This window comes from Colius striatus, chromosome 11 (genome assembly GCF_028858725.1).
Source record: "Colius striatus isolate bColStr4 chromosome 11, bColStr4.1.hap1, whole genome shotgun sequence".
Lineage (NCBI taxonomy): Eukaryota > Metazoa > Chordata > Aves > Coliiformes > Coliidae > Colius > Colius striatus.
The window spans coordinates 10908574-10933059 of record NC_084769.1 but is presented as its reverse complement, the minus strand read 5'-3'; the positions used below and the strand labels follow the sequence as shown (position 1 = coordinate 10933059).

At 40.0% G+C, this 24486-nt stretch overlaps 1 protein-coding gene across 1 annotated transcript in view; it reads right to left on the bottom strand.

Annotated features, from left to right (window-relative positions):
• OSBPL11 (oxysterol binding protein like 11) overlaps positions 1 to 24486 on the bottom strand; it is a 44754-nt gene that overhangs the window by 8034 nt on the left and 12234 nt on the right. Inside the window, exons 2-10 of the mRNA XM_062005007.1 lie at positions 19622 to 19690; positions 18385 to 18560; positions 17524 to 17603; positions 16315 to 16497; positions 12160 to 12361; positions 7228 to 7373; positions 5105 to 5245; positions 2647 to 3136; positions 441 to 627 (exon numbers count right to left, since the gene is read on the bottom strand). Of these exons, the coding sequence (XP_061860991.1) occupies positions 441 to 627; positions 2647 to 3136; positions 5105 to 5245; positions 7228 to 7373; positions 12160 to 12361; positions 16315 to 16497; positions 17524 to 17603; positions 18385 to 18560; positions 19622 to 19690 (1674 nt within the window). The remainder of the gene's footprint in view (positions 1 to 440; positions 628 to 2646; positions 3137 to 5104; positions 5246 to 7227; positions 7374 to 12159; positions 12362 to 16314; positions 16498 to 17523; positions 17604 to 18384; positions 18561 to 19621; positions 19691 to 24486) is intronic.

Below are 24486 nucleotides of genomic sequence, written 5' to 3'. Positions count from 1 at the left end.
AAGTAACAGAAGACTGTTTCCAAAGGATCCCTGCAGCACAACTACAATGGATGTTACAAACAACAGGCAACCCTTTAAGACAGTGAGATCAATCTGAGTTCAAAGAGCAAACTGAAAAAACAGGAAAGACTAACCAACCTCTGACAGATCTAAGTGAATCTGTAGCAGCCTGGAATAGAAGCCAGGAGCTCTGTTTCCAACACAGAGTCAGACAAACATGGGACTTCCTCACTGTCTTTAAATGTAAGTTGATTTTTCTCTGGAGGATCACACGAGATGCAGTTTAGCACAGTAATAGCTCAAGTGTTCATGAACAGAAGTTGCATTTTGCCTGACTACCAGAGCACTCTCCAGCACTCAGAACAGGGGAGTTATACAGCTACTGCAGTTCTAGAGTAAAGATCATATGGTAAAATAGAAGGAAAAAAAAGTGTTCTCACCGATGCAATTTGCCACCGTAGAAGGGCTTGGTGTGGAAGTTAATACTTGCAGAATAGCCAGTCTTAGCACAGTTAATGTTGACTTTTCCTCCCAGTTCTACCCAGGGCACAGTTAAAATGGAGCGAGCGTACGCGCAGGGCAGAGAGAACGTGTATTCCTCCCCGTGTTCCAAGAGACTCAAGAGACCTGTGTGAAGAAATACATGAATTCCTAAATGAGCACCATTTTAGGAAAGGCCAAACAAGTTCATGAAACAGATAGCCAATACTACCTCTGTCTGCTTCTCCTCATAGCTCTTCACACCAAAGAAAAACAGAAGCACTAACCTGAGTAACATGCATTTACGTTTCTTTTGGGAAAAGATGCTTATCCTAAAAACATTGTTCCATAAAGTACAATACTGTGCTGTGCAACAGACTTTGCAGTGGTATGTAAAAGGCCTGGTCACTTATGGATGGTTCTGCAGCATGGCAACACAAAAGACTTGTGATGATAAAAGGAAAGAACAAATCAATACCCTGAATTACAGATCCTCAGAAGGCTAACACTCTTGTTCTCCTTTCCCTCCCTATGATACATCTCAACCTCTCTGAGGACAGGTAGCAGAGACAATTCTTGTTACCCCTCCTCTCTGACAAGATAAACCCAACTCCTTCCTGATAGTAGTTTTTGCAAGAATATCATGAAAATGTGGATTTTCTCTTTGGTTTTAAGATGTGTGGGTTTGTTTGATTCCTATTAAAATTAGCAACAAACCAAAGCACAGGTTCTACCTGTTGCTGTTACAGGAACACAGTCTAACTGACAGCTGCCTGCATCAACCCATGCCTCTGTAGCACATTATCACTGTGCACCTGACACAAGTATGATAAACATAAAGATGAGGAATTCTGAAAGGTTATGACATGATTTGAGAAATGTCCAAGAGGAGATATCAACTTCTGAAATGACCTTGTGCAGTCAAAGCGTGGAGACACGCCTTCCTCCCCATCCCCTGCAATGCTCATTCCCCTCCCATAAGCAGGTCTCACACAAGTGCCTGGAATCCCCAGTTACTGGGTAATATACGCCGGGGACACAGAAGGGGAAATGCTGCCTCATCTCTTGCAATAAACACTAGGACTAGAGGGAAATCCCAGCTTAAGGGCAGTTACCTTTCACTGTCCCTCAAGGATACAGTTTCTCTAGTTAAAATTAAAACTTGCATAGTAAGATACAAAAGTGCAGTATATGCAAATTGAACACTTCTATTTAATACATGTCTGATGCAAATCAGTTTGTCCAATCCTTGTAATCTGATATTTATGAATGCTTCCAATTACAGTAACTGGTTTAAAAATCATTATTTCATTTCCAAATAGAATTCTGATTTTTGGCAAAACCAAAATCCCCCTATATGAAAATTCCCTGCTTATAATGAGAACTTGTAGTATTTTTCTGTACTTTGTAAACAGTAAAATGAGAAATCACTGAATAACTGTACATTAAAGTTTAGAGAACACAAAGACTGGAGGAGAAGCAAAAACAAATCTGAAACCCTACAACAGCAGCTGACATCTCTGCAAGCAAAGCTTTTTTGAAAACTCTGTGATTTTCTGATTGAGAAGTGAGCATAAAATTCTACAGATCATGCCTCAGAAGCAGATTTTGCACCACCATGGTTTAATTGGAAGATGTAACACACAGCATATATCTGCATATATTTTGCAGGCTTATATCTGCATATATTTTGCCTGGAGAAGAAGAGGCCGAGGGAAGATCACTTTCTACAACTACTTGGAGGAAGGTTGTAGTGAGGCAGGGTTCAGTCTCTTTTCCCAAGTGATGAGTGATAGGACAAGAGTAAACGGCCTCAAATTGCACCAGGGGAGGTTTAGATTGGAGATTAGGAAAAACTTTTTCCCCTCAGAGGGTTGTTAGACACTGGCACAGGTGCCCAGGAAGGTGGTAGAGTCCCCATCACTGGAAAAAATGCATAGATGAGGTGCTGAGAGACATGGTTTAGTGGTGAGCTTGTTAGGTAAGTGGTTCAACTTGGTGATCTTACAAGGTCTCTTCCAACCAAAACAATTCTATAATAAAGCTGCAGAGCAGTAGTCACTCTTACTCCTGCCAGGGGAACACAACATCAAATTGCCTCTCAAATCAATGCTTTAACAAAGTATGTCATTTCTTAAACGAATAACGGATAGAAGTTACACTTACCCTCACCAACCATTGTCACTCCTATTGACATTCCTAAGAATTTACTTTTTGTCCAGATGTGGGCATTGACACACATCTTTCTCTCTACACATTCAGCGTAAAACCCTGAGACAGGAGGATGGTGGGACACTTGCTCAGCTACAAATTTTACTGTATAGTAGTCCGGCTCTGTTTGACCTTCCAGATCTTTAGACAGAGTTACTTGTTCCGCAGAGGAGTGAGCGCTGCCAGCATCAGCAGCTACTTCACTCTTGGGCATCCTCCAGGAGCAGTGGAAGGTCTCCCCAATGATTGGATTGTAGGGTTTCTTTGCAATGGCTCCCTTGCGGCCCTCGTGGAAGGATGTGAGGTAATACTCAACGAAGCGGATCATCCTGTCCTCGGGGGTCGGGCCGTTGGTGATGGCGATGAAGAGCTCGGGGTGGGACATGAAGTCCGCGTACATCTCCAGCAACGAGCGCTTCTCTAAAATGAAAGTGGGAAGAACCACCTGAAATAAAAAGAAAACCCAGAAAGCTCTAGTAAGCAAAACAGAGATGGGTAGTTTTCTAAGGGAAGTTCTCATGGGGAGGATTCTGTCTTGTTTTGGATGTCACTTTCAGGCTAAACTTTCTTGTCCTTCTTCTAAGGTTTGAGCAAAATACAGTGATCAAGAGATCCCAGAAAAGCAACTTATGCAGAGAAAAAGCCCATTAAGTACTATGAGGACTAAAGAGGTTGAAAAGGACTGAGCATCCCTCAAAAAACATGAAAGACGTGCAAGAGATAATCCTCCTTATGTCTGGAGGAGAAAAGAAGCCAGAAGGTGCTCAAACTATACCCAAGAAGGTTCAGAGCAGAGGTTAGGAAAGGTTTTGGATAATGGAGAGAAAAGCAGGCAAGCTATGCTAGTGCTCTTGAGAGCCTGGAGAGTCTCTCACCACAACAACCAGGGCAAGCATCAATAAGAAATAACCTAGCATCACTTGATCCTGTCCCTCTGAGCAGAGCACCTTACACTTTCCCAGTTATATTTACCACAGCAGTCCTGCCTATTACTGGAACAAGAGCAATACTGTAGAGTAAGAGGCTATGGGTATCATTGCTCTTTTCCTTTCCTGTAGTGGAAACTGACCTCATGTAACTGCTGTGAAGAGCAACACAGGGTGTCTCAATCAGGAGACCAGGACAGCCCACTGAAATCCCCACTGAAATCAGTCGCATTCAAAGAGGTGGAGCACAGACAAAGGACTTTGAATATAGATATACAAATTAACCTCAACACACTTCCCATGTTGTTGCAACATCACTTGGAATATTGAAGTTGCTTTTTATTTCAGTACTCTGACACTTAAATGCGACTCTAACAAGTCTGTTACTTGTTCTAAGTCAGGCTTGTCACACTTGCCAGGCTTCACCTGCTCTCAACTAAAGGCAATTCTACACACAGCCAAAAGTCACAACCAGGAGATAGGCTCTCCAATTTGTTCCAAATAAGAGAAAAAGACCAAATTCAATCTTCAATAAGTGAAATAATGACTTAGTGGATTCCTGATTAAGCAGCAGGGGTTTGAGCTTGGCTCACAGGCAGCAAGGCCTGTTCACACCACCTTTTTTTCCAAACTGTGAAATGTAAGCTCCACAAATACAAGTGTTTCTCGCTGCCAAGTAGGTAGTGGCTCAAAAAACCACAGCTGAAAAAAAAGAATGCATAATTCCAAGACAGACAGTGATTTTCTCATTCCATGCCACTTCAAAATCCATTTTTTTCTTGAAAAGTGTCTAGTGCTTATGGTAAGAAGCCTTAACAGAAGTGAATTGAACAAACACTGGTAGCAGGTTGATTTTCCTAGATTTGCTGCCCAAGTTGTCTAGTAGCAACTGAGCATTCATCTTTCAAAGTTACTTGCTTTTGGGATTTGCATGAAGTGTCAAACCCACTTCTCTCCACCACAACTTTGTTCCTGCTTGCTACAGCTGTGAGAAAACACAGAAGTGAGAATAGGACGGAGAGGCATAAACAAACATCTGAGGACAGATAATGGGGAACCAGAAGAAAACTTCTTTTCAGCAGCAGTGTGAATACATGCGGAGGGTTATGCAAGCTGCATGAAAAAGCATTATCAAGCTAGAAAAGAAAGAGATCATGGAAGGAAAGAAGACAGACAAAAACGTGAGAAGGCTGTAGAGAACCACATGGAAAGAGTAAGATGCAAACACAGGAAAGACAACAGGCATTAATAGAAAACATAGTAGAAAACACAAAGAGAATAATGGAAATGGTATGGCCAGTTGCCTTACAGAAAATCCACTCCCTCACCACGTTTCATTTGAGACCTGCCTCAACATTGGATCTTGGGCCCTGATGTTGCGACAGGGCACAATTTCATATGAAACTCGGTGTTGTTCAATCCAGGAGTTGTGTTTAAAATAGCATTTCACTTTTACTACTGCCAGTCTTCATGCTTCAGTTACTTACTCTTGTTAAGTCCATGCCAAGTTTCAGCTGAGATAAGAGATGCAAGATAACACTGCGCTGTTCTTCCACCGCTCCTAGATCATCTTCTTTATCATCGCAGATATCCTCCAGCTCCTCCTCTGGATTTATTTCTTCGGGTTCCTGGGATAAGAGCCATAAACATGAGCTCAAAGATGTGACTGGACAGAGAATATCAAGAAAGGATTTTGTATTGTATTTAACTGTCCATGTATGAAAAAAAAAAGACTAGTAAACCCCTGCAGAGAGCTACACAATGGAATCTACCCTCAAGATAAACAACAATTGAAGAATTTAAAGGGACACTGAGATAACTTACTGCAGGTTTCACCTAGAGGTCTCAGCCTAAGATTTATCACCATCTCTTACATGGGTCAAGGGGCAGGGGGAGAAAAAAAGCTTACAAGCAAATATGACCTGTTTTCCAGTGAGTTTTGTGTGCTAAAAGAATGGCAAGCACCTGACACACACATAAAAATAGCAAAGCAAAAGTTAACAGAAATTCCAAGCACCTCAACAACACCCCTCCTCCTCCACATTACTTCAGGGTTTCCAGTGTTGTCATTGTTAGGCTGTAGCAAACAGTAGTTCCTAGCTACTCTGTCATGCTCCATGGCAAGCCATTAACATATCCACACAGCTAGTCTTCACAAGTGTTTTAGGTGTTGCAGCTGGTGGCAGTAACAGTAAAGGTCCCTTAAGGGGGTAAAGGTCTCTAAAGGTCCCTTTCAACCCCTGCCATTCTGTGATTCTGTAAAGGAAACAGGGAATGTAACTCAGAACAGTTAAAAAGGAACCACCAAAACTCACACATACACTCCCCATACAGGCTGGGTGTCTGTTAGTATAGCTAAAGCACATAGACTAGCAGAAATTATATTAGCACCATTTAACAACCATCACCCCACAAGCAGAGAGCTTAACAAGCAGAGAAGGGATGGGAGCACTCCTAGGGCTCAGAGCAGCATCCGTGTGGAGCAAACAGCTGGAGGGAAGCAGATGCAGAGGGGAGAGGAACTGAATACCACAGGAGGGCATCAGTGTGCATCTGCCTAAACAAAACTCTGTCCAGAACAGCTGCCACAGCTCAATGCCAACTTACGAACACTCTACCACCAAAAACAGAGGGCCAAGCTCTCATATAGAGCTCTGATGAAAACTGCAATTATCACACAGGTGTTCTACTACAAAAAGTAAGGGAGTTGAAGATACCTAAGGGGAGTGATAAGACTAGTCATATCCCAAATATAGACAGTGATATACATTAAGCATCTGAATTTGCTTAATTTTTAGAAGGAAGAAGTGATTTATTTGAAAATTCATGGGGTTTTTTTTCCACCTAGAAGCAACTACTCTGATCCATTTAAAAATCTAGAAACTACAACAACTGAAAAGATCTTTTCCTTTTAGCTTTTCCTGTAAGATAACACAGTGCTGTTGCAGAGACATACAACAGCATATCATACAGCACAACAGTACCATCCAAACAATTGTGTGAAACCAACCAGTATAAAAAGAATGTAATTATGATTTTCAAGTTTAGGTAGGACAACATGTACTTTATCATAAGCCTGCTGGTTTTTTACTTCAGTATTTTGCACTTCAAATCAACTTTGACAGTTAAAATGATAGAGATTGTAACCGTATTTCAAATACGTTAAGCCATCCTGAAATGATGAGAATTGCTCAGATGAAGACAGACAGAAGCAGCAAGAGGTAGAAAAGAAAGTCAGGGAGACTTAATAGCTGGAGACCAGCAATTTTGTCTTTTGCCTGCTTAGGCAGTTCTTCTTGGGCTTGAGTGCTGTAGATTCCAGCTAAGTTTTTTGCTCTTCAGTGTCCTCTTGTTTTAGCTCAAACCTTGCATTAGCATCCCAATTGGCTCCCTCCACTCAACACAGCTAGTAAGAGAAAGCAGCAAAAATTCCTTGAGAAAAGCAAGGTAGAAAGTTTCATTTACTGCAGCTGTACTCACTCCTCCTCCAACACAGCTGATCCAAAAGTGAGATAAGAACTGGCATTAAGTCATTTTCACATGATTGAAACATTCACAGATATTCCTGACAACAATTCCCCACAGAAATGGGTTGTTCATATTACCTTACCCTTGTTAGCTGGCAGGGCTCTGCAATGGACTGCTCTTCCCTGACAGATGCTGGCTTGTTTATCTCTGCTGGGAAATTCTGTGCAGCTCCATTTTTGAAGTGGTTTGCCAGAGACGCTTTCGGTTCCAACCAACTGATCGTTGCTCCTGAAGCAAAAGAGAGTTTGCGCTGAAACTTGCTCATCCTCTGGAAGAAGGTCAGGAAAGAGCAGTTCTCACAAAAGAGCTATTTTTTAAGGAATAAGCTGAAAGCAGCAAATTCCTCCTTGCAGCCAATCCCTTCTGCAGCCACTAAACAAAGGTGGTGCAATGAGACACCACCTTCAGTGATCATTAGCACAAACACTGCCATTGGCGAGCTGTAATACATGCAACTTGGACTGGAGAAACTAGTTGGTGTCATGAAAGGTGTAACCAGACACTACAGGAAGAGCCCAGCATCACAGGAAAGTTAAGCAACACTGACAATTTTAACCAGGAGCAAAAAAAAAAAAGCAGCCCACCACTTAGCTTCACAAACTTAGCTCAGATCTAGACTAAGAACCAAAGCACAAGTTTTGTTCTTAGTGTTTTGTCTGGAGAGGGTATTTGTCTTTTCTCGGCTACTAAGAAGGCAAGCACACACTATTGAATAAATAATCGTTGCTGAAACAAAAAAGCTGCAAGGCTTGGAAAGCTATTACCCACTTGATGATTCCAGCATCTCTAGTTACCCCCAGCTAATTAATCAGAACAGATCAGGTTCCTCATTAATAATACAAATGTTCCATTCTTTGTCAATGGCTCATAAACGTACAGGTGACTCCAATCAGTTTTTACTGAAGAATACACAAACTGACAAACCATCTTGGCTGGGCTGCAAACTCAGAGTCTTCAGAAACCTGGATTTCTACCACTCCACAGCAGTTTCCTGTGCTTAGGAACCTACATTGAGGTCTGTTGTTTCTTCCTGTATGATACACAATCCTCTGTTTTCAGACCTCTGTTACCTGGATCCAGGTCACATCCTCAGCCACATCAGGCAGAATAAGTTTAATTCAGATGAAGAGCAGCACTTCCACCAGAAAAGTACAGAGGCAGGAAAAAAGTCCAGTTTTATAATGGGACAACTTTTTCCACAGCAAGATGGTTTAGACTTTTAGCAAGATAGTAATAGACTTTTCTACCAAGTCTATTACTCCCAAATCAAATACACAGTAAGGAACAAGAATACATCAGCAGTTAAGTTGAAGCTATTTAAAGAGAAGTTTCAAATAAGTAACAAAATCAGACGCTGAGAATGTCACCATCACACTTTTTGTGAAGGTTTTCCTCATCTTTAAAACCTCTTCATGGTACCTGCTTTCTAAGCTGTAACTTTCAGCACAATTATCTCTACTTACACGTTCTAGGCTGCATTTAATCCACACTCACTGCCTCTACATTACTTCAATTGAATGAGCAGCCTCCCTTTTACACACCCTATCAGCTGCTTCTAAAGTAATCTTATTTAAGTTCTCTATAATTTTCACTGTTAAATTCTAAGATGTTTAAGTGATTTGAGCTACCAGCTGTGTCTTCATCTTTGTGAGTACACAGGACACCACTTTAATACTTCTCTTCCACAAGAAGATCATATTCAAATTCACTCTCAACTATTTTGGGTAGGCAAAAGCTATTCTCTTTCATTGTAACCTCTTCCTCCCATAGAAGTCTTCACCCCAATTTTGTGTTTCAGTTGTCAGCACTTCTTCTCTGCTACAACACAAATCTCTCCATGTTTCACTTCCAACATTTTTATTCTTTTCTTTTTTTACTTGAATTTAGGAAAAGTTGCAGCTATTAAGTTTATGATTCATGGAACAGCTTGATGCAGCATCTGGGGCAGTATTTTCACTCCTCTGGTTTGGAGATTTTTTTTTCTTCTAACAATTTACAGCAAACTGCCACTCTTACATAACTTCTAATCCTTGTTTTTTAAGCCTGACAAGTACTTGCCCAACACATTCTTAGCAGTCAAGTACCACTTTAACAGACCCAAAAATACTTTTTTTTTCCCACTTCATGTTTAAATTTATGTTCTGTTAGATAAGTCCCTTCATCACCACTTCTTGCTGCACCTCACTTGTATTTAGCTGAAGTATGCTGACCTGCCTTTATGATCCTAGGAAGATTAAACAGTGCCTGTATATATTTTATTAGCTAGAAGAGTGTGTATGCAAGATTTTTTTGCTACATCATTGCATGTTCTCCTACACTTAAATATAAACTTGCCTCCTGGGGCATTTGAATTGAGCCACAACCTTTTTCCTTTCTGTATGAACTTCTGAACCCTATCAAGAAGGCTTTGCCAGTTGAACAAGAAGTACCTCTCCTGAGTCACAGGAGAAATCTAAGCTAAATGCATTTTTGAAACAAAACAAAGAAAGAAATAAAAATATTATGGTGTTTCTAGAAAAGTCGTGCCATTGGGAGAGTTAAAGGCTGCAGAAAGGCTTGTGCAGTCTTTCACTGGCCTGTTTTTTAACCTTGGCCTCAGTGATGCGGCATCCAAACTGCTGCTCCTCTCCTCTCCCTCCATCTCTCTAGGATATCACCAAAAATCTTGAAGATTTGGACATCCTCAAGCCATGTTTTTATAATTGGCTATTAACAGGCAGATATCAACTGAAGAACTATCAGAATAATGGAGCTTTTCCCCAAATAGTTTAAAAAATTAAAAAGCCAACAAAAACATCCATCAAAAAAAACCCCCCAGATCTTGTTCTTAAGTTATTACAGTGGTGCTCATTGGACTCTTCTTATTTCCCCAGATACAGTAATCATAGAATCACAGAATGGTGGAGGTTGGAAGGGACCTTTAGAGATCATCCAGCCCAATCCCCCTGCCAAAGCAGGTCCACCTAGGACAGGTCACACAGGAACATGTCCAGGCAGTTCTTGAAAACCTCCAGAGAAGGAGCCTCCACACCCTCCCTGGGCAGCCTGTGCCAGGGCTCCCTCACCTCAACAGTTAAATAGTTTTTCCTTATGTTTAAATGGAACTTTTTGTGTCCCAGCTTCATCCCATTACCCCTTGTCCTGTTGCTAGATACCATAGAATAAAGGGATGCCCAATCTCCTGACATCCACCATGTAGACGTTTGTAAATATTCATGTGATCCCTCCCTCAGTCTTCTCCTCTCCAGACTGAAAGACGCCACCCCTTAACAGTGTACACCTGAAAATGCCAAAACAAAAAGACTTCTGATGTGCACCTTCCACAGCTATGAATAAGCAGTTAAAAAAATTATCAGGGAATAGGAAGAGTCCTTCTATGTGAGTAACTTCGGAGCTCAGCCACAGATTTGGAGATGTGCCATCTAGTTTTTCATTTTAAAAATGAAATCTTGAACTGAAATACAGCAAAAAACCCTTGATTTATCCTATTCTCTTTTAATGCCTGTAGCGATTTAATAATCATAAACTATTTTTATATAGTTTTAATACTTCTATACAACATTTTTTCATCTCAGAGGCTAAACTAATTACAGGTCCACAACAATGTGCACTGGCAAAGCAAGCACCACAAATATGACAGGAATATGGAAAAGATAAGCTAAGAGATAAATTATACCCTAACTTGTTACATACTCACCTTATCTACCCCATCTGTCATGTAAGGAAAGCATTTGAGAATCCTTAAAAGTTTTTTTTCCTCCCTCACAAAAAGCCACAAAGTAAACACATACAGAAAAAATATCACAGTAAGATTCAAAAGAATTTACAAAGAGGAAAGAACACATCCAGTTCCATACAGTGCACATGAATTGGGTGGAACAATTCCAGTAAGCATTGACTTGCTCAGAAATGACTGAGCAGACAAAATATGTTTGCCTGTTGTCTGTGAATGCAAGTTATTCCACACCCATTAGCAGTAGGGTTTGGCATTTGGGGAGTTTATTTGTTTGGAGAATTGATTGGTTATGAAAATAGATACTTTCTTCTTTTTTTTTTTTTTGACCAATTTGTGTTTGCTTGCAAGTCTGTTCTGGCCTCTGAACAGAACACAACACTTAACATCCCAGTCTGAAACATGGGCCAACTCAAAATAATGATACTGATACACAAACAGTATTGATAATAACACCTGCAAATGTAGCTTTGCGTTTCAATGCTTAACTAGAAATGAAAGCTACACATGTATCATAGAATGGTAGGGTTGGAAGGGACCTTTAGAGATCATCCAGTTCAACTCCCCTGCTAAAGCAGGTCCATCTAGATCAGGTCATACAGGAACGAGTCCAGGAGAGTCTTGAAGACTTTCAGAGGAGGAGAATCCACACCCTCCCTGGGCAGCCTGTGCCAGGGCTCCCTCACCTCAACAGTGAAATAGTTTTTTCTTATGTTTAAATGGAACTTTGTGTCCCAGCTTCATCCCATTACCCCTTGTCCTGTTGCTTGATATAATAAAAAAAATACATTCTTACAACAGGCATTTAGTGTGTAAAACAGAAAAGTATGACATTTGACAAAGCAGTAGTGGACACCACACACATATCCTAGAATCTGCAGTGTTATAAAACGTCCCCTCTGTTGTTATTGCTTCTGAGGGGACAGTTACATCTCAAAAGCAGCCTTCTTCTTGTGGTGCCTTATGGACTTTATTCTGTTGTGAGATGCTCCACAACAATTTGATGTTTACATTTCTGCTGCCACAGACTTCTTGAGAGAATAAACAACAAACACAAATGTGCATCCATACACATATAAATATACACACACACACATACACACAATATATACGGAGTTCTACCAAACACCAGCAAGTCAGATTCTGGAAAAACTCAAAGAAACTGGGCAGATGTCAGTTTTCTCTGCCCATGTGCAACTGGATTTAGTGGAACAAGCATTTTTGCAAGAAGGAAAAGATTTGTGTTACTGAGTTCTGCTCTTTGTGAGTATCTATACCCACCTGCTGGTAAAGATCCCTTTTGCTGAGAAGCGTGTTGTAACTGGAGAATATGGAAACAGTCATTTAAGCAGTTCATGGTTGCCATGGAAGTTGCTTTGAGCATTAAGAGGTCTTGATCCAAGGATGTAAGGTGACCGGAGGCCGGAAGGCATTCTATGCTCCTGATCAAGTCTCTCTGCTGGCCCTCAGCCTGGGACATCATCTGTCAAACAAAACAGTCTTTTATTAGGTGATGGAAGTGTGCTGTGTGATAAGTGTTCAGCACATAGAGGATCCCAAATGTCAATAATAAAGCTACAAGATAATAGAAGTATGTAAAGTTAATGGTACTTTTTTCTCCTTTGATGCAGCTACTAGAGAGTCACTAAATGCATGATGAAATTCCTGTGGCAATACATGGCACCTTAGTGATAAGCAAAAGAGTATCAAAGTAACTTCAAAAGAAAACCAGTGTCACTCTGAAGATGATACTTGCTCCAGTAATACCAAATACTCTCATGTCTGGTTGATAGGGACAGGGAGGGGGAAGAAGAAAAACCTACCACCCCCCCACACAGTGTATGAGGAACCATTAAGCTCCGTGCTCTGCACAGCCTAGAAGAGCATCTATGAGGTACTATCCATGAGTATCAAGATCTTTCAGATCCCTACAAGAAGGGATCCAGAACTTTAAAGGAAGAGACCTGTATCATTCAGTTTGGCTCTAACCATAAAGGATTCTCATTTATTGTCTGCACTGCCACCATGCTTAGAATCACTATCTCACTTTATTTTGCAGTGGGGGAAGAAAAACCAGCAGGATTTTGACCTTCATTTTGTGTTCAAATTACAGCTTTTCTGTTTGCCTTGTCTCCTTGATGTCCCCCAAGCTCCTTTCTTCCTTCACACAGAGCTACACATCCCTACATCAACAGAACCTCCATCAGCACATTTGCCTACAAGTATAGCTGTAGTATAGCACACCAGTCATCAAGCAATACATCAAATCTTCCAAAAGCCTACAAACTCTGAGTAGCAAAATGGCTTGATTTTGAATCATGGGGATGAAGGCAAGGTCCATATGTGCTAGCCCCTTTTCTGGGAAGGTACAACAAACAGCATCAATGTAACTGGACAACACTACTCTGCTATCATTATGTGTTCTGGGAGCTAAGTTAAACATACAAACAGGCTGATTTAGTAGAGCAGAAGAATTTTTCTACAGAATCTGAGATGCAATCATGCATTTAACTGCTAGGGCACTTAGTTTTTTAATTCAGCAATCCCAGCAGTATCTTACTGTTTGGTTTTTTTTAGTACCTTTGCCTGTAATCCCTTCCAAGAACTGCTTTGATGGGTTTATGCAATAAGTACTTAAGCAACAGGTATTCATCCAAGTTCATGGTTATGTGGTGTTTGGAACATTTTAGGGCTTGGTTACATAGTAGCACACTATGGTGTGAATTTACAAAACATTGGCTCTTTGGAAGTGGAATTAACTGCACGTAGTCAGCCTTAGTGTGTCCCAAGAATGACAGGGCAGAAAGCTAGTAAAGCAGTTATATAGCCCGGCCTATGCAAACACACCAACTGCAATCACAACACCACAACGTGGCTTATTTTCTACCCTAGTCATGAACTCTTCTAGTCATATAACCCTGTGTGTGTGAAAGTTTTTTTCCAATACTTTAAAAAACACTACTGGATTAAACAAAAAAGACACACGTAATTAGTTGACTAATCATCACATTCCTTCTGGTGATTTTGGCTCTTAGTACTTTACTATGTGGTAGTAGGAAGCACCTTGTTCCACGATCAGGACAGACTATCACAGAATGGTAGGGGTTGGAAGGGACCTTTAGAGATCATCTAGTCCAACCCCCCTGCAGAAGCAGGTTCACTTAGATCAGCTCACATAGGAACATGTCCAGGCAGCTCTTGAAAACCTCCAGAGAAGGAGACTCCACACCCTCCCTGGGCAGCCTGTGCCAGGGCTCCCTCACCTCAACAGTTAAATAGTTTTTCCTTATGTTTAAAAGGAACTTTTTGTGTTCCAGCTTCTTTTCCTTGTCCTGTTGCTAGATACCATAGAAAAAAAGAGATGCCCCAACCTCCTGCCACCCACCATTTAGATATTTGTAAATATTAATGAGATCCTCCCCCAGTCTCCTCCAGACTAAACAGCCCCAGTTCCCACAGCCTTTCCTCATAAAGATGCTCCAGTAGGACAAGCCACGTTACACTCAGCACTGAAGTTCAGTTAGGCACATCTCCCCTTTCAAAGAACACACTTTGAAGAATCCTCAGTTTTTCCTCTTTTACATTCACATTTGTGAAAAAATAAAGTAAAAAAAACACCCAAAACCCAGTGGCAGGGAGGAAAAAGCACTGTGATTAAAAACTCCAGATCTCTCAGAAGCACACAGGCTACAGTTCTCAAACACCTGCATTCAGTGCAATTCAGCATAAAGACGCTTTTAGATCTCCTGTTTTGCAAGGTATCTAAGTCAGCAGTGTGACATGTATCCGGCCAACAAGGAGAAGCAGAAGGGAAAGGGACTGCCAGAAGACTCAGCTACAGTGCAATTCACAAGATAACCAAAGTAAAGGTCACCACGCAGCAGATCCTTTGAAAGAGAAGCTGCTCTCCCCACAGCTTTTCAAGCTGAATATGTAAGTATTCAAGCTGTGTCATGCTCAAGTGTAACAGGCATGCACCTTTAAGTACTTCATCTTCAAAAAAATGCAGGTATTGTATCTAACAAACATTTCAGCTTCAAAAAGGTAAGCAATCTAACTTTGACATTCAAATAAGCTATCATTACTGAGGATCCTTCATCTGTATGGGTCAAAAGGAAGAAGTTGATAAATAATCATGCTGTGTCACCAAATCCAGGGAAAATCAAAAGGGAACAGGAATAGTTTTCTGTGCTCTTTGCAACAGTAAGAAAAATCATTCTGCTTTACTTCCTGCTCAGTGAGAATCCTCATTAGACTGTGAGAGTCACTGCTTCAGTGCTCCAGCTCACACACTCTCTTCTTTCCTACCTCGTATTTTGAAACTGTATTGCCATTTGAAAAGCCAAAAAGTTAGAGACATTTGTGAAACATCACGTCACTGATAAGTAGTTTCTCAAACATCAAAATACAACAACAGATAGAAGGAAACTGCTGGGAGCTATTAGTATGAGTCCCATAAATATTAATAGCATGTTCTGTGTTACTGTTTTTATCCAATAGGTAGGAGAGTGAAAACACTATTTAAGTTTACCATATGTTGTAATCTTTGTAGCACACTTGTAGGAAGTTTATCACAAGTAAGAGGTAACTTGATGAATCAAACTAAGAAACAACTACCTGTAAAGCTTGAGTTTTAAAATCAAATGTGGAAGGCAAAACTTTTCTTTCAGAAGATAAAACAGATGAACCAGCTCTTATAAAAAAAAAAGAAGCCACGGGAATGACAGCTGAAACTTTCCTGGGTACCTGTGACAAGACTTCATGTGTCTTTGTATTAGCACTTCAGAAGACTTTACTGCTGTCAGAGGATATAAACAGGATGGCAGCAGTTAGTCTTTAGCAAGAAATCTGCCAAGAGCAGTTGACTGTGGACAGAGAGATTCACAGATTCTAAGCTCTAAAGAGGCAGTCACCTTGTATACTGAAAAATTATGCCACAGTACTTGATTTAAATCAAGTCAGAATGACAATGGCAACATACCACATCAGGGAAAGAATTGTCAATATCCATTTACAGCTTCCCACTAATGAACTTCCCACAATGCTCAGCCACATACTTTAAATTCAACCATGCTCACAATCTTTTGTCTCAATATGTCTAAGCTCAAACTATCCACACTTCCTAGATCCTTCTGTGCTCAATTAAAAAGGCCTCCGGTAGAAACTTCTTTTTGCCAAGAAATGTATCAGACTACACTAAATAGAATGTTAACATTAAAATACTCATTAACAAAACTACTACTAAGTGACACAGGTTTGCAATTCAGCAACAAATTTTGGTTTAGTGGTATCTTCTACAGTTAGCCAAGGCAAGTTACTTATCCTCACACAGCTATGCTACAATAGCTTAGCACATGCTATTGACGATATAACCCACTAGGAATAGTAGGTTTCAAAACAGCTCTTTCAAAACATTATAATTGAAGGCATACAAACCTCTCTAACATCTACAAGGTGATCTGGTGGCATAATAGGGACTCTTTTTCCAGTTGGCAATCTGTGATGTCCAACATTGAAAAATGAAACTGCATTTTGACTGGGTCTTCTTTGCACTCCAGGAGAGTTGGCACTTCCTTGGGATGCAAGGGAGAAGCTGCGAGATTTCAGAGGAGGGTTGTTCTAGTAAATAAATAAGCATATTAAGAAACATTTACAATTAATTCCTAATAACCAGCAAATAATCTCATTCAAAAGATACAGCAGAACAGTTTAATTCATCATGTTTTATAGAGCAAAGACAGATGACAAAGCCCTAATAATGTATTAATAGCAATTGCTAAGTAAATATTTTGCACTATCTGCTAACAGTTGGCCTGCTTCATAGTCTATTTACAAACAATCTGTGAGAGGAGGTGATCAATATGTACCACTTCTGACTTGAAAATTAGTTCTTGATCTGCAACAGTACTAGAAACTGACTCCTAACAGACCCTGCAAGGACAGAGCTCAGACTTAAAGAGAATGGGATTTTGTTTAGAACTATTTATTGAACTTCTCTCTTACAATAAAGCCAGTTACAAGACGTTGGTCTTATCTGAAAAGTAAGGTTTTATGGAGGTATTGGAATAGATGTTTTGATAATCACAAACTTGTGTAAAATACTCTGTATTTACAGCCACCACATGGTTAGCAAATGGAAGTAACAACCCTCAGACACAGCATTGAGGACTTGCTTCTCAAACATGGGAATTCATCCTGTTTATGGGCTGTTTAGTGCTTTGGGGGTTATTTTTTGAAGAAAAAAAGGAAAAAAATAAGTAAAGGTCACAAAATGGAAGGATTTCAATACACTGAAGCCTTGTCTCCTCATCCATTAAAAAAATGCAAAAGCACTGTGAAATACTGAGCTAATGCTCTGATCTTTCAGCTCTGCCTCCTGTTCAAATACCAGCTCACCAGTACTTGCTCAGGGAGGACCATTCAGCTCTTCAGAGGCAAACAGACTTCACTTTGTTTCATTCCTAAAGCATCTTTCTATTACGAGTCAACTATTACTCAGAAAAATGTTTCTTGATGGAAGTTTCAAGCCCAGCCACACACCCTTTTGTAGCATTTGTCTCTGGTAACAGGACTGTTGTACTTGCAACTACTTCTACCACCAGCTCAAATTCTTTTGTGTCCACAAAACCATCAGTCATACAATACCTTTCCAATAGCTTCTGTGTGATGCTGCGTGCATAACTGTAGCCTGCTAACCCAGTGTTGCCGTTCTTTAGCATCAGTAGCTGATAAAAGCAAACCAAAAGGATTATGTAAATGAAGACATGTCAAAGTATGGGCAAAAAAATATTGATCAGTTTCTGAAAAGTCACAAGATTTTAATGGTACTCATTTTTTTTTATTTGAAACTAGAACTTGGCCAGTTGACTTGTAACTAACTCTAACATTAAATCAAGTTCAACATCAATGGCATGCACCACTTCTTTAAACAAAACAAAAACGTCTTCATCTCCCCTCACACATACTTTAAGTCTAACAACATGGCACATTTTCCTATTTTAAGAGTTTTTTCCTATTGTAAAAGTACCTTGAATTAGACAATTACCGTAAGTCTTCAAGAGAAGAACTGCTAAATATATTAGCCCAGATTTCCACACCCTACAAAATCAGAGAACAGGCTTCTACAGTGACCACAAGAAAGCTAACAAACTGAACAGTGGGAATAACATAGTTCTCTGCAAACATCAATATAATGTTACCTACAGTGATTTAGAAAACTTTGAATCAGTACAATTTAAGGACACTATACATGAAGCTAAAACTCCATTCTATATATCTGAAGTTCATGGTCTTCTGAAAGTCAAATCCAAAGAGTATGGAGCTATCTCCAAAGGTCGGTTTTGAACTCAAGAGTGGGATGAAAGTTTCACTCGTTCTCATTGCAGCACTCTGCCAAACAAGTTCTCTCACTTTGTTAGTACAGCCAAGCCCAGAAGAGCAGCCCCAGGTGAGAGCCAGGAGTGTCCTCTAGTGGAAGAATCTCCTGCCTAAGAATCCAGGTCCTACCTCTCAGTTTGTACTGCTCCCCGCTGGCAGCATTCACTGTAAAGGTATGAGAGTCTTCATCGCTGGGTGAAATCACAGCTCCAGCTAGCTGCAACGTACCCCTGGGCTTTAGATGTCTAGACTGCTCATTCACAAAGTACTCCAGAAGGCCAGCATCATTGTTTAAAACAAAAAATCTGCAATGATAAAGCAAATATAGTAAATAAAACCAGCTTATTCTCCTCCTTTTTTTTGATGGGGTTGCTGGTACTGGGCTATGTTAAGACTTTCATTACGATTTGGCACAGATGTGATAGGGACTTAAGACTTGAGTCAGTACAACCTCAAACATACGAATTATGTTTCCAACAAGACTGTAGAAAAATTAAGTTCTTAGCATATCTTTCTCAGACATCAGGGACTGCATAAGACAACAAGATGCCCAGAGATGATTGCTATTGCAAGGTTTTGGGAATCAAAAAATATCCTGAATCTCCAAGGCCTAATATGTTCTTAACTCCACAAATTAAGGTAAAACAGTCCCAGATACAGAACATTTGAGATAAAAATTTAAACTTAAGCAATTCCAGTTTTAATGTACAAATTGGAGTGGTCACTATGCTTTAACTATTCAATTGAGTTTAAAGATAAGTATATTAACACAAGCCATTGCATGTCAGTGGTAGCACAGGAATCTGGACAGTGTGGCATGTTAAAGACTTCTCTCTCCAGTATTAATTTGGTTGCACCATGCTGTTCTAGGAACTGCATCAAGCAGGAAGCCTGACCAGAGGTTTCCTCTGTTAAAGAAAAGCAAGTTATTCCAGGGCAGACACACATCCTGGGAAACTAAAGGGAAAAAGCTTGCTTGAGTTTAAATTTTCAGTAGTCTTAACTATTTTCTTTAAAAAACAATGGCATCATTTGGCATAAAGCTGAAGACAACAGGAAAAAAGAATATTTTTAAAGGAGAAGAAAAACTAGTGCTGTACATTCATTTTACACATACAAGCATAGTTAGAAGACACCAAATGAGTTAACTTCATACTTCCAATGCATTTTTTCTTATTCACGTCTAAATACAAATGCTACTCATCTATACATTAGCTTCAGCTACATTGAGAGAAGCACAAGACTCTTCCATAAATTTTGCCTAATAGAAAAGGGAAATCCAAGTATTATTTTTTAAAAATCTGAAACATGTTCATTGAGATGCTGCAAAGACCAGTCTTACTAAAAAGCACCATAAAAGACTTACCGATATTGCCAGCCAGTGACGAGATTGGTATATTTTGTTAAGTAGCCATAAATGTTTTCCATGTGATCACTGTTAAAAAAAAAACCAAAAAACAGGAGAGAAGCATTCAAGACAATACCAAACAAATTTTAAACTTCCTAGCTTTTGATCACCACTATCTGTTCTCAGAAAATGGAATTTTCATCTTCATGCTACCAACACTTAAAGAGATTTTCCGGCCTCGTTTCTAAAATAATTTCATCAGACAGTTTAGCCAGATTTACTGAACTCCAACTATTTTCCAGGGATAATTAGTTTCACCAATATTTAAGTTTTATTCAGCAGGCAGTTCTGGACACATTTGAACCAATTTTGGGTAATTAAAGACTTAGTATCCATGCTGCTTCTGTTTCCTGCTCCCTCTTCTAAACAAGCTTTGCATTTTTGGACTCCTGCATGAAACTAGTGAAAGTTATTTAACAGAATCTTGATCATGGTCACCAACCAAAACCATTCCTCTGGTACTCCTACAGCAGTGTGACTTATTTACCCTTATCACCCACAACCCTTCCCAACCACATGAACCGTCATACCCTCAAACAGATGTTCTACAGAACACAACATGCAGGTACAGGTCACATCAAGATACTCTAAAATGCAAATCAGGAGCTAAAACATCTCCTGTGGCCTGGCAGGAAAATTAGGTAGTTTTTCTTTCAAACCCACAGCTTGCAACATCCACTAAAACTGAGAATCCATGGAGGGTACTCGGAATGAAGGCTTAATTAACATCACCTCAGGCAAAATACATTACCATTTCTGAAAATCAATTGTCCTAAATAAGGCTCACATGCCTTATGGCTACAAAATAACCACCATAAAATTACAGTTTAAAGACATTCTTTATACTGTACATTCCCATAGCTCTAGAAATGCCATCTTGTACAGTGGGGCACAATCCTCCATTGAACACCACACTCTTGCTACACAATTCAGGTCCAGTACAGGAAAAAAGCTACTATTATCACAATGAAAAACTGAAACAATGACCCAAGTATCAGATACTATTTGCTTATTAAAGGAAATGTTTATTTAAGCTATCTTACTGAGATTTTAAGTTAAAACTTCTGTAGCTCATAGCATGTTGAAGGGTCTGAGTCGCAGTCTGTCTTGGTCATTAAGAGGTCAAAGTAGCCTCCTATCAGCAGAAATGGAAAGATGGGGAAAACTAGGATCTCTAAAGCCAAGGGATCATTTGCATTAATGGGTTACAGTTGGAAACATAGTTGGGCAAAGTACTGTGGTAAGTTTCAAATAATAACTGAATCTACCATCTACATTGCATTTACAGACAGTGGCAGTATCACCAGATTCATTAGATACCTGACAATTCAATAAATATAACATGTTGGACTACATTTCATCTTAAAGGAAGCTATTCAGGAAGACACTAATAAAGATAACCTCAGAGTAAATTACTGCCATACAAACCAATGCCATGTCACTGCTATTCAGTAACACTAGTCAAAGAAGAGATGCAAGAAAGTACATTTATGAGGAAAAAACAAGTTGCTGATTTTTAATGTTACATTGAAAACCTAAAATATGTGTTCTAGCTATTACTGTAGCAACCAGCATTGCAGTCATATCCTGCAATGGAGAGGAGCCAGCAGAACCATCTAGGAATTTAATTTCTAACAGCTCATTAAGTGGTACTACAGATAAAAATACAACCAAGGAGAGCAGAGGGTACTCAGGCTATCACATATTTCAAATGTAGAAAAATGCTAAAGCAGACATAACCAATCCCATCCTCTGCAGACACTTCTCATTTGTTATTATTGGCATACAACGGAAGAGTACAGCTTAGACTTGCTGGCTGTCCTAATTTAACTGAAAATAATGAGATTGCACAGTCATAAAAATGTATGAGATGGGTTTTTAATTGTCTGAAATCGTCCCTAGTCACAGTTAATTGTTTTTCAGCCTCAGCGAACACAAGCTTCACTCTTGCTTTCCAGTCAGACACCATACACAGCCCTAAGCACTCAGGCTAGAGCTGCTGCACTCTCACTCCCCTCTCCTGTGATTTTGGCACATGAGTTATGTTTAACAGAATCTAGGAAAAATCAGGTAGGTAACTTCAGACTGCAATAAATACAGCAGTATGGCATATGGAAGTCCATTTACCTGACAAGGGTAAAGTGAATAGTCTTTGGCTAAAATCATTTGACAGCTTTTTTTTTTAAGTCACAGGTGAGAGCTAAATTTTGTCACTCTTTAGAAAAAGGAACAAGTCATGGTAGAAGGGTAAGCAGCCTTTTGGTGATGTACATCCACATTGAATGAGCACTTTACTACATTTTGCCTTCATCCACATGTTCCGCTCCACTTGGACTTCCAGTTTGACTAGGCCCAAACTTGTCCAAATGTCTCCTCTTCAATAATTCCTACCCCTAGCCTCAGTAGTTGATGGTTGAATTGAAAAGCTTTACAAACAAACCCCCAGAGACGCATGAGAAAGTGACTAGGGACAGGCAAGCCAGTCACCTCCAACGCTGTGGACACTGCTCATCAGAAAGGAGCATGATGCAGCAAAGGAACATGGGCACAAGTGCACGATGTTAAACACACTGACCAGCTGTGCTTCAGAGTCCCTAACTTTGGACATGGAGTCCCAAAACTCCGTATCTCACATGGAAAGAGCAGTAAATGAATGCACAAGGTAAAGCTCAGAAGTACATTTACCAGGTACCTCCCATTCGCCAGCAAGACAACAGAAATGTACTGAGCACTGATGGCTAAACCTCATTATAGCAGAGTCCAACAAGCCACAGCAGTGGCTGGTGTGGATCCTAAGATACGTGACAGTCACCTGTGGGGGAGATACCTTACAGACAAACCTCTGTAGCAGGGGAGGAATACAACATGCTGACTGCCAGGAGGAAGAGACTGAGCTGTGGCTTGATTTTGGGGACATTGAAGAACGTTAGAAATGCCAAAGCCCAAACAGATAGAGCAGGAACAGAGGTTTCTGTTAAATCTTGGACGAAACTGATTATTTTCCCTCTTAAAGGTGTTGATGCATCGCCAGTAGAACTACACAAACCCAAGAGACTGTTGTCTCCAACGACAGGACTGGGGGTAATATGCGTAAGTTGGAACACAGAAAATTCCACCTGAACAGGAGAAGAAACTGCCCAGGGAGGGTGTGGAGTCTCCTGTTCTGGAGGTTTCCAAATCCACCTGGACATGTTCCTGTGCCCCCAGATTGAGGGGAATCTGCTTTAGCAGGGGGTTGGACTGGATCATCTCTAGAGGTCCCTTCCAACCCCAACCATCCTGTGATTCTATGATTTAGTTTTCACCCTGCCAAAGGCTGGCCTTTAGCACCCATGCAAGTAACAGATTAGCCTGTCTGAAAGGCACGAAAAACTTGGCTGGTATTTCAAACATTTCCCTTGACAGTACAAGGGCCAAGTGGCAAACAAATCAGCAAACAAGAGTAAAAGCACAGGCCTTACAGGCACTAATCATATTCTCCCTGCACTGATTCCTACACCACCGGGGACACAGAATTTTCAACATTCAAACTAAGGCTTATTTTTAAGCAAGTAACAATTTTATACACTAAAAAAAAAAGGTATTTAAATCCAGTCTGCCAATTGCAATTCACAAAATGTTGATCCTATAACTGTACACAAACCTGTTACAGAACTAGAGTTAACCTCCTAATCTTCTTCTGGATAAGCACCAGTACTTTCCTATGAACACAGAAAAACATTCCCACTGTTATTTATGAACAACAAGGCCATGGAATTTTAACTACTGCATTTTTTCAATGATTTTAAGATTAGTGCTTCCACAGCAAGAATGAAAATATTTGTTGTTGCTAAAGCAATGTTGTAAGGCAGTCAGCATTGGGAAAACAAAAAAGAAACAAACAAAAACCAAAAAAGAACAAAACCACAAAGCCCCAGCAGTATTTCACTAGTATGGAATTAGTAGCAAAGCTCTTCAGAAAGCTACAGAAAGCTTTGCTGATGGTTGACTTTGAGAACCAGAGGTGAGGTTGAGGTTCAGGCACTGCCTCTGCTCGTAGATAACCACAGTTCATAAAATATATGAGTAAGATCTTCCTTAAAGCTCTTACCAGCATTGCTCCTACCAAAACAACAGTAAAACCTGTTTCAGAGATGCCAGTGTACTTCAGAAATCGCCACAATTCCCCACAGTGGGGTTTCTAACTTCTAGAAAATATTTCAGAAGTGAATGTAACACAAAACAATGTCCAACTCCTCAACGTTGAGAGGGAAGCCTGGCTGCATTGGGATCCTTCCCAACCTTAACGTACATGTACCTATGGATGCATGTATCTTTTCATAGCACATGTGCTGCTGTTGCTACTCAAAACGCTCATTGCACTCTCAGATTGTCAAAGGAACAGGAAGAGCTTGGCAACAATGAGTCAACAACCTCTAAAGTCTGTAATTCTGCAGGAATTCATGTGTCCTTCTGTCAAAGGAAAAAAAAAAAAAGACCTCAAACATTTAAGTGTTGCAACAGACTTTTCACAGCCTTAAAGATGTATAAAAACATATATAAGGTGGGCTGGCAAAAGTTTAAGTGAAGATACCATGCAAATCACAATCCAGGAAATAATTATTCAAGAACTTATGGTACAACATCTGTCTCCAGCCCAGCACATTTACCACCCCCAAAATCTATGTGTATTTTTTTCCCCCAAAAAGTTGAACACCACTGAGCTTGACTGCCCGTTTATTACACTTGTTAAGCTTGTAAATATTGCAAGATGGACTGAAACTGTCCTTGTAACCAAATTACTGAAGTCTATGAAAAATTACAAGGCAGTTCATATTCTTTCC